Here is a 14,862-nt window from a genome sequence, read left to right as displayed (position 1 = left end):
CAGTGAGCTGAGATCAAGCCACTTCACTCTAACCTGGGTGAAAAAGCAAAACTCCATCTCAAAAAAAAAAAAAAAAAAAAAAAAGAAATCTTTCTCTACCCCCAACATCATGAAGGTACTTTACTCTGTCATTTTCTAGAAGCTTTTATGTTTTCCTTTTCACACTTAAGGTCTCTGGTCTCTGATCCACCTGGAATTGATTTTTGCACGTGTTGTGAGGTGAGGCTCATTCCCCCCCCCCCCCCCCCCCCCACTCCACCCACCGCCTATAGTTGCAAATTGTCCTAGCACCATTTATGGAAAATGCCATTCTCTCCCCCACTGTTTTGCAGTGCACACTTTGTCATAAAGCAGGTGTCTGTAAGGGTGTGGATCTGTTATTGGGCTTCTCTTTTGCTTCATTGCTATATTTGTTATTTCTTGTGCCAGAGGCACCTTGGCTTTAAAAGAAGTCCTGACACCCAGCGGGGAAAGTCTTGACGATAGTTGTGCTTCTTCAAACACGTCTAGACTGGTCTTGGTCTTCAGCATTTCTATGAACAATTTAGAATCAGCTTGCTACATTCCACAAACACAAAATGTTCCCTAGTACTTTTATTATCTATTATTATCTTTTTTTTTTTTTTTTGAGATGGAGTTTTGCTTTTGTTGCTCAGGCAGGAGCGCAATGGCGCTATCTTGGCTCACCGCAACCTCCGCCTCCCAGGTTCAAGCAATTCTCCTGCCTCAGCCTCCTGAGTGCCTGGAATTACAGGTATGTACCACCATGCCCAGCTAATTTTGTATTTTTAGTAGAGTCGGGGTTGTCTCCATGTTGGTCAGTCTGGTCTTGAATTCCCAACCTCAGGTGATCCGCCTGCCTCGGCCTCCCAAAGTGCTGGTATTAGAGGTGTGAGCCACCACACCCGGCCCCATCTATTATTATCTTATATCAGTAATAGTATTAAAGTTGAATAATTCTTCCTGGACCAGAAAATTTCAAGTTTCCAGTTGTATTTTCCAAATTCTTCTGGTTACATGCACCTAGCCTAACCCTTTATGTAGACTTAGTGAGTCCCATGGTCGGATTGCATCTAGAAGGAGGTACATCGAGTGGGAGAGTCCACAGTGCAGACAGAGACATCTGCAGAGGGACTTGGGGAAAGAGCACTGGTCAGGGAAAGAGGAGGTTTGGATCTGGGTCCCAGCTCTGCCCCCAACTGGCCAGGTGAGCTTGGGGAAACTGTCGCCAAGAAGAGTCGCTCACTCCTTCCTCTGCATGGCCACTGTGACTAGTGCTCTCAACCACACATCCTTTCAACAAACGGCGAACTTACTGTCCATCAGCACCGGGGCGAAATAGGAATATAAAGAAGAATAAAGCATCATCTCTGCCTGAGGGGCTTAGCATCTACAACACTGTCTCTTGGACTGTGCTGCAGTCAACACCAGGACTGAGAAATGACACACACAAAAATGTTTTGTGGTCAAATAAGTAACACAAAACCTTTGTGCAATATTCCATTCATGCATATTAGCATTTATGAGATCTGAGAAGTCTTGGAGTTTAACCCAGATTTGCTTAATGATTGTATTAGTTTTCTATCATTGCTGTAACAAATTATTGCAAATTTAGTGTAAAACACGAATTTGTTATCTTACGCTTCTGGAGGTCAGACATCCATATTGGGTCTTACTGGGCTAAAATCAAGGTGCTGGCAGGGCTGTGATCCTGCATGGAGGAGAAAATCTGTTTTCTTGCCTTCTCCAGCTTCTATAGGCTGCCCACAAGCTTTGGCTCATGGCCATCCACCATCTTCAAAGCCAGCATGACCAGTCAGCTCTTTCTCATGCTGCCATCTCTCTGGCTCTGCCATCACATCCGCATTTCTGACTCTGACTCCCTCTTCACATTTAAAGGATCCTTGTGATGAGATCGTGCCTATGGGGACTCTCCAGTATAATCTCTTAATCTACAATCTTAATTCCTCTTGGTCGCTTAAGGTAACATAGTTGCCTTAAGGGATTGGGATGTGGAGGTTTTTGGGGGCCACTGTTCTTCCTGCCACAGTAGTGGAATCCCTGTGAGTCCACTTACCCCAGCTTGCTTGCTTGCTTTCTCTTTCTTTCTTTCTTTATTTTTTGAGATGGAGTCTCTCTCTGTCACCCAGGCTGGAGTGCAGTGGCGTGATCTCGGCTCACTACAAGCTCCGCCTCCTGGGTTCATGCCATTCTCCCACCTTAGCCTCCTGAGTAGCTGTGACTACAGGCACCTGCCACCACCCCTGGCTAATTTTTTGTATTTTTAGTAGAGACAGGGTTTCACCGTGTTAGTCAGGATGAACTTGATCTCCTGACCTTGTGATCCGCCTGCCTCGGCCTCCCAAAGTGCTGGGATTACGGGCGTGAGCCACCGCGCCCGGCCACCCCAGCTTTATTAAAGCACATCCGATACTGTGTGGCGCATGGTGTGGAGGACTCGGTGCAGGGTAGGGTCTTTCTCTAGCGCCTCACCATCATGTACTGTCATCTTGGTACTGCTCCTGACATCATGTGATAGATCTGTGTTTGTTGCCATTCTTCAAACTCCACAAGGGTGAGGTTTTCATTGTTTTGTTCACTGCCATGTCCCATAGTGTTCACTGTTGCTAACACAGTCCTAGCAAGTAGGAGGTTCTCAGTGGGTATTTGTTGACCAAGAGCAGTGGAAAGTCTTTCTAATAAGACAGCAAGCTTCTTGAGGGCAAAATTCTTGTCCAAGTCATCTTCTCTTCCCCAGGGTCCAGAGGTGGCTGGTGCTAAATTTAAGGATTGTATAGTGAGGGAGAAGGCAGACTCACCACCAGGAAGTCTTGCTGGAGGTCATTTTCTTAAGGAATTTGCCGTAGTCTATACCTGGACTAATCTGTCATGGGCAGAAACTCTTCGTCATCTGGGCATAAGTTGAGATAATAAGCTTCTCAGGCAAATTTGCAACAGAGGGTCCCAAACTTGCATGGCTCACAGTGTCCTGAGTCCAAAAGAAATACGTAATGGTTTTATTTATCGGCCGGGCGCGGTGGCTCACGCTTATAATCCCAGCACTTTGGGAGGCCGAGGCGGGCGGATCACGAGGTCAGGAGATTGAGACCACGGTGAAACCCCGTCTCTACTAAAAATACAAAAAATTAGCCGGGCGTGGTGGCAGGCGCCTGTAGTCCCAGCTACTCAGGAGGCTGAGGCAGGAGAATGGCGTGAACCCGGGAGGCGGAGCTTGCAGTGAGCCGAGATTGCGCCACTGCACTCCAGCCTGGGCAACAGAGACAGACTCCGTCTCAAAAAATAAATAAATAAATAAATAAATAAAAATAGTTTTATTTATCAAGCGTTTAGGCTCATACTACTTAATAAGTGTTTCTATCCTAACAACATAGAGGAGCTGCTTGAAAAACATGATACATATCAACAGAAAAAAAATATATATTTTTTTTAACCATAATCGCTTACTAATGGGATGTGTGTCCCTGTTGGTGACTGCACAGTTTCTGAAACCTTGGAATCAGATTGGACACTGCCACCCTCTTTTTCTGTTGCATATTGATTTCCACACTTGGTTTTCTCACAGCAACTATGGAAAACTCAGCTCACAAAGATGTGATGTCATTGAAAGAAATCCAGTGTTGAAACCATAGGCTACCTTGGGATAGTAGATTCATATGTCCAAGAGATGTCAAATATTGCTATGTTTTCCTCAAAAACCCAAAATATTCTGCCTTACCCTTGTGAGTTCACTGCAGTACCCAGTGGAGTCCCAGCACACAGCCTGTAAACTGCAGATTTGTGCTAATATAATTCACTGAAGGCCTGTGTGCAGACCAGAATGCCAGAGCTAGATCACCATGAGGGGGCACTGCGTTCAGCCCCTGATCTTGTCCAGCCGTCTCATCCCTGGGAGGCTGGGTTAGCAACCCATTGTGCTTGGCTTGGCAAGCAGCAGAACAATGAGGTGGGCTCCAGACAGCCAGTCCAGTCTGGACACAGACGACGCTTGAGATTTCAGCTGCTTCCCAGCAAGAACTCCTTCCTGGGCCTGGCCTGCTCCCAGCTCCAGCTCCTCTCCCCCAAAGATAGCTTTAGGAAATGAGGTATGGAGGATGTCGTGAGCTTTGGAAAGAGAAGGACTGGGAACCCAGGAGGGTGCCAGCCCCCATTGTTGTAGGAGAGACACAGGTATCATCTATTTAACAAACCCTTCCCTGGGTCTTCCTGTGTGCCAGACACTGTTCTAAGAGGTTTGCAAATAGGAGGTCATTCAGTCCTCACCACAACCCGATGAAGTCGATCTGTTATTACCCCCAATTTACAGAAGAAGAAACTGAGGCACGGGAGGTTAAATATACCTTGCCCAAAGGTTCATGGAGCTGGGAAGTGGTAAAGCTGGGATTTGAACCCAAGCTGTTCATACTCTCACCTGGACTTTCCCCTTAGGGGGTTAGAAAACCCGGGCAGTCCTTCCCACTGTGCTGCTTTCTAGCAAGGTGCTGGGGCCAGGTGCTGAACCACTCTAAGATTCTGTTTTTCGGCTGTGAAACAGGCCCCGTCAACTTCCCCCCTGGGGTCATTGAATGGCTTCCAGGAGATTAGGCAGGTAAAGTGCTTTCTATTATCCAGGGTAGTAGCACAGAAAGCCTTCAGGGCTCCCTGGACTAGGGAATCCCAGGCTCTCCTCCCCACCGACGTACATGAACCTGGAAGACAGCAGGGGGCAGCACCGGGCCGCTGCAGAAGGTTCTGCACCTGAAGGCGCGGGCCCTTCATTCCACAGGGATCCTGCGTCTCAGTACCTGGCAATCTGCCGATCCTCCATTCAGGCAGAACATTCGAGGTGGCTTTGCCAAAACAAGAACAAAATCACAGCCCGGCAGGATGAATTAAGGGGGAAACCAAGGAAGCAAGCTCAGCATAACCGTTGTGTGAGCTCAGAACCTGCCTTGCACATCTGGGCCCTCCGAAGCTGCCCGTTTCAGTTGTTGTCTTAAGATACTTCCTGATGCATGAAGGCCCCTCCCACGTCCCACCACCGGCCTGTCCTTTGAAAAAGGTTCGAACGCGTCGCAGGTGGAGGTTTACCTTGAGGTCTGTGTGAGTAGGAGTGACATAGAAAAGTGACCAGAGGTTGCACCTGAGGAAGAAGATGCCGTTTATACCAAAATACATGTGCACAATGTCTTTGGTGTTTGGCATGGGGTCCTATCAACTCCGTCCTGTTCCTTTTTGGGTTATTTTTGTTCAGCTGAAACCCAGATGAGAACAGGACCTTGAAAAAGCCACAATCCAAACTCTGGAAACCCACACCTTCTCATAGAGGAATTTGGTGGAGAGGCTGCCTCAGGGTGTGGTGTCTCCACAGCAGGCCACTGCTGTTCCCTGTTCAAGCCACCATCCCCACTCACTGGCCCATCTGGGCCCTGTGCGCCTCCTGGAGACAGCTGAGGCCGGCAGCTTGAGGGACGCCCCTCCTTCTCTGCAAGAGGGTAGGAGGCCTGGGACCCCTGCTGTGCTATGATGTCTGGCCAGTCCTCACTTTCAACTCTACTGTCCCCAAGCATGGGGGTATCAGCGCAGTCTCAATGCAACCTCTTCGGCTTGTTTGTTGTTTCTGTTTTTCCAAGGATACTGAAGGCTTGGTCCTTTGACCTATTAAGTATTAATAATAATTCTCATTAGTCTGTGGGGCATGGATCAGTGATGAATACATTGCTTGGGGGGATTTATTTAAGGGAAGAAGGCTTATGATTATGGGTGATGGGGGAGGTGCCGGGAGTCACAGCAGATGGTGAGTCAGAAGGGTAGGCATAGCACCCTTGGCAAGAGAATTGTATTCCCGTGCTCTGCGTGTCATCCTTTTGGGAAGCGCTAAGCAGTGAGTTTGCTGAGCCATCTCTAGAGTGCCCGTAACTCTGACTGATGGCTTACCACAGACTGCAGCCTGGATGGGAGGATGTGACTGGCTTCAGGACTTTGCAGGAATCTCTCGGGTCTAGCGTGGGTGCCGCTGCTGACTTCGACAACTGCTCTCCGTGCCCTCTACTTCCTGCTGCTTTCTCAGATCCTCTTCCTGCTGCTCTGCTCCCTAACCACAACCCCACTAAATAGAGCCCCCTAATTCTCGTCCATCCCTGAAAGATATTTTCCAGTAACATCCGCTGCCCCCAACTTTATGTGCTTGGTTATCTTAAAGTTATGACAAACCGGAGATAATGTGCTAATCCTGTGAACGTCACTCCTCTCCAAAGTGACACATTTTCATTTTTTAAAATGCAGCTTATTAACAGAAATAAGATTCTGCAGTTTCTGGTTGGCTGTGGAGTGACTATTTGGAAACAGTGGAACTTCCAGATTTCTTCCGATCCAAGTAGGATTTTGCTAAGGGTGGACTCAGCCCTGTTTCTATGACATAAAACATATTTTCTTCATTCTTTCCTTCATCAAACATCTCCTATAATCCCTGTTCGAGTGACTGCTTCAGGGTTCTGGGTTCCTGTCTGTAAATGTGTGTTCGTTCTTGCCTTGCTATAAAGAAATACCTGAGGCTGGGTAATTTACAAAGAAAGGAGACTTGAGTGGCTCAGGGTTTTGCAGACAGTACCAGAAGCATGGCGTTGGCATCTGCTCCTGGTGAAGGTCTCCAGAAGCTTCCAATCATGGCAGGAGGCAAAGGGGCAGTAGGCACATTATGTGGCGAGAGCCGGAGCAAAAGGGAGAAGGGGAGGTCCCAGACTCCTTTAAACAATCAGATCTTGTGTGAACTGAGTGAAAGCACACCCATCATCAAGGGGGCGGTGCTGAGCCATTCATGAGGGGTCTGCCCCCATGATCTAATACCTCCCACTAGGCGCCGCCTCCAACGTTATGGATTACACTTCAACATGAGATTTGGAGGGGACAAACATGCAAACTATATTATGTGGCTTCCTTTGCCCAGTATTTAAAAACCATTTGCCTTCCTCTGTGTGGTTTAAGTTGTTTTTCCCCACCCCAAGTCAATGAATGAGTTCGGAGGAGGGAAAGCTTCAAGTCAGCGAGGCCAGGATTTTTACTGTTTGGTTCAACGCTGAATCCCCAACCCTGAGAATAGTACTTGGCACATAGAAGAAGCTCAGTAAAACTTGATTGAATGGATGAATATGTGATTGGTTCCACAATGACATCACCGAGAGAATTTAGGGTGAGCTGGTCTACCCCTATGAACAGACTAGGCTGGAGAGCTACCGTCCACTGGGCTTAGGTTCCCGGCAGTGACATTCATCTCACCCTGCTCTCCAGGTGCCCGTGTGGCCTGTTAGCACCCAGCCTTGGAGCTGCCTAGGTTGGAATTACCCATGCAGTTGGCCTCATCAGATGGCCAACTTCTAAAGGGAAGGGCCACTTTCTTGACTCGTATTTTTGCCTCCTGGGCCTGGAGAACTGTCAGTGCTCAAGAAATGTCTACCAAATTGAAATTTAAATAGATACAGCCTGTGGGTTTGAATTTGGGACCAGTACTTTTCCCAGAATGTCCTAAAATTTCTGTGTAAAATACCAGGTATTGTATCGATCAGATACTTAAGCACTGCCCAGAGCCTGCCATATTCTCAAGTCCTACAGAATCGCTTAATTCCTGAACAGCTGTTACAGCCACAACAACAATGGAAACAGATAATGACTTCAAAACATGGAGAGAAATTGAAGAATTGAAATTAATAAGTATGTAATTAAATGTTAGATATTTACCATTGTTGTGTGAACTTTGTTATTTGCTGAATTTCAGAGTCATGAACGTTTTATTATATTTGAAAATAATTTGTGGCGTAGATTATCCTCACTTCACAAAAAATTCCTGAGTTTGCACAGTGGGTGTCAAGGGATCTTAGCCAACCATAAATTAAATGAGTTACATAAAACTAAATAAATGTAAAAGCAAAATTATAAAAGTCTTTTCAAAGTGTGGATGGCAGAAAAAATATTTAATGATAGATGTGGATGTATTTTAGTATGTTTGATGTAGGGTGAAGTCCTCTAAAAGTAAGGGACACAAATTTCAAAGCAACCTACCAAAATACTATAGAATTATAGCATAATATACAGTGCTTTCATAGAGTTTCCAAAAATTAGAAATACAGGCTTTCCCCTCTAGGATTTTTAGATTAATTCCTAATGTCATTGGTAAAAGCAGACATCTCATCTCATCATTATAAAATAATCTCCTTGACCTTTGGTGATTTTGCTCATCAAATAGCCTCTGTTTTGTAATCTATTTCTTTCATCATCTTCTTTCAGGAATCCTGTTCACGATGCTGGTATTTGGACCAGCCTGCGGGTTTATCCTGGGCTCTTTCTGTACCAAAATCTACGTGGATGCGGTCTTCATTGACACAAGTAAGGAATATATCTCGATGTCTACCTTCCATCCACAAGCGTTTCCTCCCTTATAAATGTGGCTTCAGCCTGTGGGTTCTAAAACCTTCTTGCTAAGAGACAGTCTTGATGCCTCTGCCTCTGTAGCTGGGGCTCACCCGAGATTAGATGGAAGAACATGGGTGTTGGTTCAGAGGGCCTGACTCGAGTCTTGGTTCTGCTAACATCTACCTAGAGGCTGAATAACCCCCGATAGCTGATTTTATTCCTCAAATCTGTATTTTCCTTATCTGTAAATAAAGGGTAACAATAATTATATCTGACTGGCAGATAAGAATTTAATGACAGTGTCTGTGTGGAAATGCTTGGCATAATGCTCATTGAGTGGGGGCCCATTAACCTATGTGAGGATCCTACTTTCCAAACTAAAAGTTGGAGCCTGTGTTCTGGAAGTGCAAGTGTACGAACGGGGTCAATGAGACAGAATATTGGAAAATCCTTTTAGAAGACACTGTTGTGGTGGCCTTTGTGAGGAAATATCCACATTCAAAACCATTTTAAGCAGAACCTGTGTTCTTAGCAGGAAGTGCAAGTGCATTTCTCAGAATACCCTTGAGTTCCCCAATCCATGATTGTGGGATTGAATGGGATGCTAGATCGATGGGCTAGACTATGCTGTGGTGACAGACAGTCCCAAAACCTCAGTGATTTTATCTAAGGTTTATTCCTTGGTCACACTACATGTGCAGTGTAGGTCGGCAGTGTCAGGGTCAGGGAGACTCGGCTCATCGTGGTGACCTGTAGATCTACTCTCAGGATCAATAAGCACTCTCAGCCCCTCAGGCCCAGGCCCACAGAAGTTCCATCCTGACCCCAGCTTGCACAGTTACCAAGGCAGGAAACCAGTTTTACTCTGGCCCTTGAAACCTCTACTCAGAAATGACATACAATGTTTCCCTCATATTTCATTAACCGAAGCAAGCCATGTGGTGTATTGGTTTCCTGTTGCTGCATAAGAAATTACCCCAAACCTAATGACCTAAAACAGCAGACATTTCTTATCATACAGTTTTTCATATTTTTTTCTGTGGGTCTGGAATACAGGAGCAGCTTCACTGGGCAGTTCTAGCTCAGGGTCTCTTATGAGGCTGCAGTCAAGGTGTTGCAAGGTGGCAACCTGGTCTTGGGTCATCCCAAGGCTCAGCTTGGGGTGGATCCACTTCCAAGCTCACTGCCATGGGCCCACAGGAGGGGGCTCCCTCACCGTGACACCCCTGAAGCAAACAACCCAAGAGAAGGTGAGAGAGAGCACCTGAGGCAGGAGCCACAGTCTTTTTATGACCTAATCTCAGAAGTGACATCTCATTACTTCTGCTGTATTTTGTTTGTTAGAAGCTAGTCACTTGTTCAGGTTTACTATTGAAAGAGAAGCGATTATTACACAAGGACTGGAATGCCAGGCAGCAGGGATTTTAGGGGACTATCTGGGTCATTGCCTACCATGTGCCGTCACATCTCTACCTTGTGTCTGAAAAAGAACACTATATTTCTGTGTAGTTTAGCATGTAGCAAAACCATATTTCCTTTCTCTCTGAAAACAGAGGGCGAGAAGCCATTCCAGCCTTTGCTTCTCATGCCGATCTATCCTCAGGATCAATAAGAATTCACAGTCCCCAGGTTCTCAATCCGTCATCTCTTGACAGTGCTAAATTTACTAATTCACCCCAAAGAAATAATGTGGTTTTAAATCCAATCAAGTCGCTTTGTGATTCACTCCATTAATCCCACTGATATATTTATTTGTAGCTAATGATGTTACAAATTTCCAAGTGGAAAAAAAAAAATCAGAGGCAGCCCTATTTATATATACTTTTAAAGTGCTGAGTCTGTTCGGAAGGTGATTGAGTGCTGGTGTTTTGCAGCCATCGGCTGGCCCTTTGAACCCATTTTCTAGGGAGTGCCGTAAGGGGTGGGCTGGGAAGAGACAGGACGTATGAAGTGAGTCATTTTCCATCTTGCTCGTATAGACAGGCCAGCTTCCACCACTGCACCCAAGGCAGCACAAGACAGGGCCAGCAGAGGGGATAGAGAGGAGGCATACTCCTGATGCAATGGGTAAGCCACCTTGAAGGGTAGCAAAGTGGCCAGGTGGCATATTTTGCCCTCAGTGGTAACAGTGGTGGCCTTGAACCAAAAGCCTGTGAATGACCAGAATATCTGAGCTGGAAAGAGCCTCAGACGTCATTCCTTTCCAACTCTTTCATTTTACAAATGAGGAAACCGAGTCACAGAGAGGGGAAGGGATGTCCCCAATCCAAGGAATGTATCTCCATAAAACCCAGATATCTGGAGCCTGCCTGTGGAGATTTCACTCACCGAACTCTATTAGGAGAATGAAACGGCACCTTTTCTCAGTGCCTGAAATGACCAGCGGGTAGACAGATGGCTGGAGGGGGCTTAGCCCATCCACTCCCAATTCCCTCCATCTGCTGAGGCTGTTCCGTCAGCCTGGAATGCTGTTCCCATCTTACTGTGTTCGGCATCTCTGTCTGCCCATTAAGGCCCAGGGTGGAACCGGTGTGATCCATGGTTCCAGGCTCATTGGCTACTTGGTGCGTGCATGGATGTAAGGCAGGTGGGCTCTTTTCAGTCCCGTGTGGGCATCTCGCTGATGGCAGCCTTCCCCACCAAGTTGATAGCGGACTTCCCTTTCTGTTTCTAAAGAATGCAAGGTGCATTGTCAGTCATGGTCTTTGTTTGCATCCTTCCCGGAGGCACTGTGAGGCACCGTGTGGCACAGCTCTTTACCAGTAGAGGGCAGAAGAATATCATTTATCCTATTTAGGGAGTCAGCCATAGAATTCTGTAGTTTCCAGCAGTTTTTATTGTTTCTAATCTTGTGACTGAAACTTGCCGCCTGCAGGTGGATTTGGGCTGTATTTGAGGAGGGGATTCTTAATTTCTTTAGGGCCTACCCTATCTTTTCCTTGCTTTCCTAAAACAGTGCTCTTCTCTAGGGCTGTCCAATGTATGGGAACATTGCTGTAGGCATTAATAGACAAGGGCCATACACGTGGACACATGTTTCTGAAGTCCCCACTGAGATCGGCGTCCAGGAAAAGCAGCAGCCTGAAATTTGTAGGGAAGCAGCAAGGCAGGTCCACAGAGGGCCCTTATTATGGGGTAGATGGAGGAGAGAAGGCGGCGTCTACCACACAGCCTGGTGCCAGCATTGAGAGGAGAATCCAGTGAGGAAGGCTGGTTGAAACTTGTGAGTAGATGCAGCTGGGGGTGCCAAGGAGGGTTGGTTGTAGACATGGGCCAGTTCTGGGGTGAGAGCCCCCACGGGGCACCTTACCTGGAGGTCCCAGCTGGCTCCACTTAGACATGGGCTGCTTCTGCTGCTGCCTTTCATCCATGTTTGATCCCTACGTGGTTCCCTTTGCTCCTCAGCTCAGGGAGAATAAATCCCTCCCCTGAGAGCTGGGGGAAGAAATTATGGTGCCTCCAGAATTTCTTTTTTAGGTTCTTTGTTAAACTGAAACCCAGGTGAGAACAGGAACTTGAAAAAAAGGACTTAGTAGCAGAGTACATATCTAATCACTGCCTTGGCCAACCTTAACTATGTGGGTTTATTACAAAAAGATTAGTAGTAACAGCAGCCATGAACTGGTCACTTATTAAAGCTGTACATAGATTGCCTCATTGGAGCCTCAGCACATTCTCATGGGAGTGTAGATCCTACTATTAGGTGAGGCATTATCATGCAGTGGTTAAGAATTCGAGCACTGGAATCAGACTCCATTTGAATACTGACTGTACCCCTTATGAGTTCTGTGATCCTGGGGACATTGCACACACATCCTGAGTCGGTGCATGGATGGCATGAGTTACTCATGCAAAGCATTTAGCACAACGCCTGGCGTATAGTAAGCACACAATAAATACTTACAATAAGAAATCCGAGAGGTTAACAGTTTCCACAGCTAGGGATAGAGCAAGGATTCATCCCCAGGCCTGTCTGACCTCAAAGCCCCACTCTTAACAGAACAGCTGGCTTCCCTGAAACATCTCCAGAAATTTAGCCAGAAGGCGGCCCCCTTCCATGGATAAAAGCCTTGCTGAGATGACCTAGCCTCACCAGCACATCCGTGCAGACTTATCCTGAGGCACACACCAGCCGGCCTCGCAGAAGGCTGCATGGCGTTTGCAGCCGGAACAAGATGTGGCCATCTGTTTGCTTCACAAAAAAAGGTCAACAGACTGAGAGCCTCCTACTCTGCCGTCCTGAGGGCTGGCTGCTACTGCTAGATTCCTTCATTTTGGGCTAATTAGCCCAATGGCTGGGATTCTAGATGTTCAATGCCACCCTCCAGCCTTAGCCCCTTCCTGTCTCCAGTTTCTAATTAGGTTCGTAACTTAATGATACTCTTGGAATTCTTGAGTCCCATAGCAAAAGTTTGGCAACATAGGTTAAACAAATGGGTAAATGAACTACCAAAAAAATAAAAAAATAAAGGTCCATATGGCCCAGGAATAAGAAGTAAATGTCCCCAGTTTGCTTTGATCTGCTCTTCTGACAATCTCAGGTATCCTCATGAGTGTGTGGGTGGGTTGGTTGGTTAGTTTTAAACTGGTTTAACTGTATTTTCAGTGACTTTTCATTTGATCTTGGAAATGGGTGGAAATCTCCATGAGCCCCCTAGTTCAGTTGACCTTTGACAGAGCAAACAGCTGTCAACAGCTCTCAATTTACCCAATACAAGCAACAAATAAGAACAACCTAAAAATCGGATACAAAGAGTGGAAGGGTCAGAAAAATTGATCTTGTAAGGCCGGGCATGGTCTCTCTCACCTGTAATCCCAGCACTTTGGAAGGCCGAGGCAGGTGGGTCACCTGAGATCAGGAGTTTGAGACCAGACCAGCCAATATGGTGAAACCCTGTCTGTACTAAAAATACAAAAGAATTAGCCGGGCGTGATGGTAGGCACCTGTAATCTCAGCTACTTGGGAGGCTGACACGGGAGAATTGCTTGAACCCAGGAGGTGGAGGTTGCAGTGAGCTGAGATCTCACCACTGCACTCCAGCCTAGGCAATAGAGTGAAACTCCATCTCCAAAAAAAAAAAAAAACAAAACAAAACAAACGGAAAGTGGATCTAGAAAAGGAGAAACACCTTCTATGCCTGTTGACACCTATGTCAAGACAAGTCCAAGATGTGCCTGGCTTCATGACATATTTCATGGTACACCCAGTGTATGGCTCTTTGCTCTACTCTGCAACCCTTTTCTCCTGTCCCCTTTACCAGACTTCCCTCAGAATGAAATGGTATCTGTTCTCATCATCTGGAATGACCACGGGGTAGATTAGTGGCTTGATGAGGGAGTTGAGCCTATTTACTTAGAGACCCCTGAGTGTGCCACACCTTGACTCAGCCTGTTCCCTCAGCCTGGCATACTGTCTCTACCTCATTTTATTCAACATCTTTCTTCACCCATGTGTCTAGTTTTGTTGGCAAATCAATGCATCTAAGTAAATGAGACAGATTGGTGCTTTCAGTTTTGTTCTGGGCATCTTACTGAAAGCAGCCCTTGCCAGAAGGCTGAAACTGCAGCCATTTTTTTAAAGTTAAGACACTAACTAGAACCAAATAGAGAGGTAAAGAAGTTTTCAAGCCTTCCTCCCTACCTTTATCTAAAACAATACTTTTGCTATGCCAAGCCTGCCTGAGACTGCTGTTCTTATAGAACATGGATTTTTATTTCCTAAACCTTTTGTACTAGTCAGGGTAGGCTAGGTTATGTTGCAGTAACAAACAGCTCCCAACTCTCAGCAGCTTAGAATACCAAAGGGTTCTTTCTTCTTTGTGCTAGATCCAATGCAGGTCAACAGGGACATTTCGTTTATTGTAGCCTGTCAGATACCATCTTAGGAGGAAAGGGGAGGTGGAGTCATGCACCAGCTCATACACACTTCCACCCAGAAATGATACATGTCCCCTTGCTCACATTTCATAGGCAAAGCTCTGTGGCTTATAGTTACACCTAAGTTCACAGAGTGAGGAGGTGTCATCCTCCTTGTCCTCAGAGGAAGAGGATCCAGTGCAGACACTGATAACATCTACCACACCGTCCTCTTCCAGCCACACAGAGAACTCTCCCTCAATATCCCTAGTTCTGAAACAGTGTCTGTGGAGCACTGACGGACAATTGCCAACAGGTGGAGGGAGATTTTTCACCATAACTAGCCAAAATGCCTCATAAAGATAATATTTGTTAGCTGGGCACAGTGGTTCACACCTGTAATCTCAGCACTTTGGGAGGCCAACGCGGGTGGATCACCTGAGGTCAGGAGTTCAAGAGCAGCCTGGCCAACATGGTGAAACCCCATCTCTACCAAAAGTGCAAAAATTAGCCGGGCATGGTGATGGGCACCTGTAATCTCAGCTACTTGAGAGGCTGAGGCAGGAGAATCGCTTGAACCCAGGAGGTGGAGGTTGCAGTAAG

The 14,862-nt window shown here is 46.5% G+C and overlaps 1 protein-coding gene across 6 annotated transcripts in view; it reads left to right on the top strand.

Annotated features, from left to right (window-relative positions):
* Nucleotides 1-14,862, top strand: part of LOC116463495 (solute carrier organic anion transporter family member 3A1) — a 326,223-nt gene that overhangs the window by 244,928 nt on the left and 66,433 nt on the right. For all 6 annotated transcript variants that reach the window (XM_032146625.2, XM_058434672.1, XM_032146624.2 and 3 more), the window contains exon 3: nt 8,278-8,376. In XM_032146625.2, coding sequence (XP_032002516.1) covers nt 8,278-8,376 — 99 coding nt within the window. The remainder of the gene's footprint in view (nt 1-8,277; nt 8,377-14,862) is intronic.

This window comes from Hylobates moloch, unplaced genomic scaffold (assembly GCF_009828535.3).
Source record: "Hylobates moloch isolate HMO894 unplaced genomic scaffold, HMol_V3 SCAFFOLD_39, whole genome shotgun sequence".
Lineage (NCBI taxonomy): Eukaryota > Metazoa > Chordata > Mammalia > Primates > Hylobatidae > Hylobates > Hylobates moloch.
This window is presented reverse-complemented; position numbering and strand designations above follow the sequence as displayed.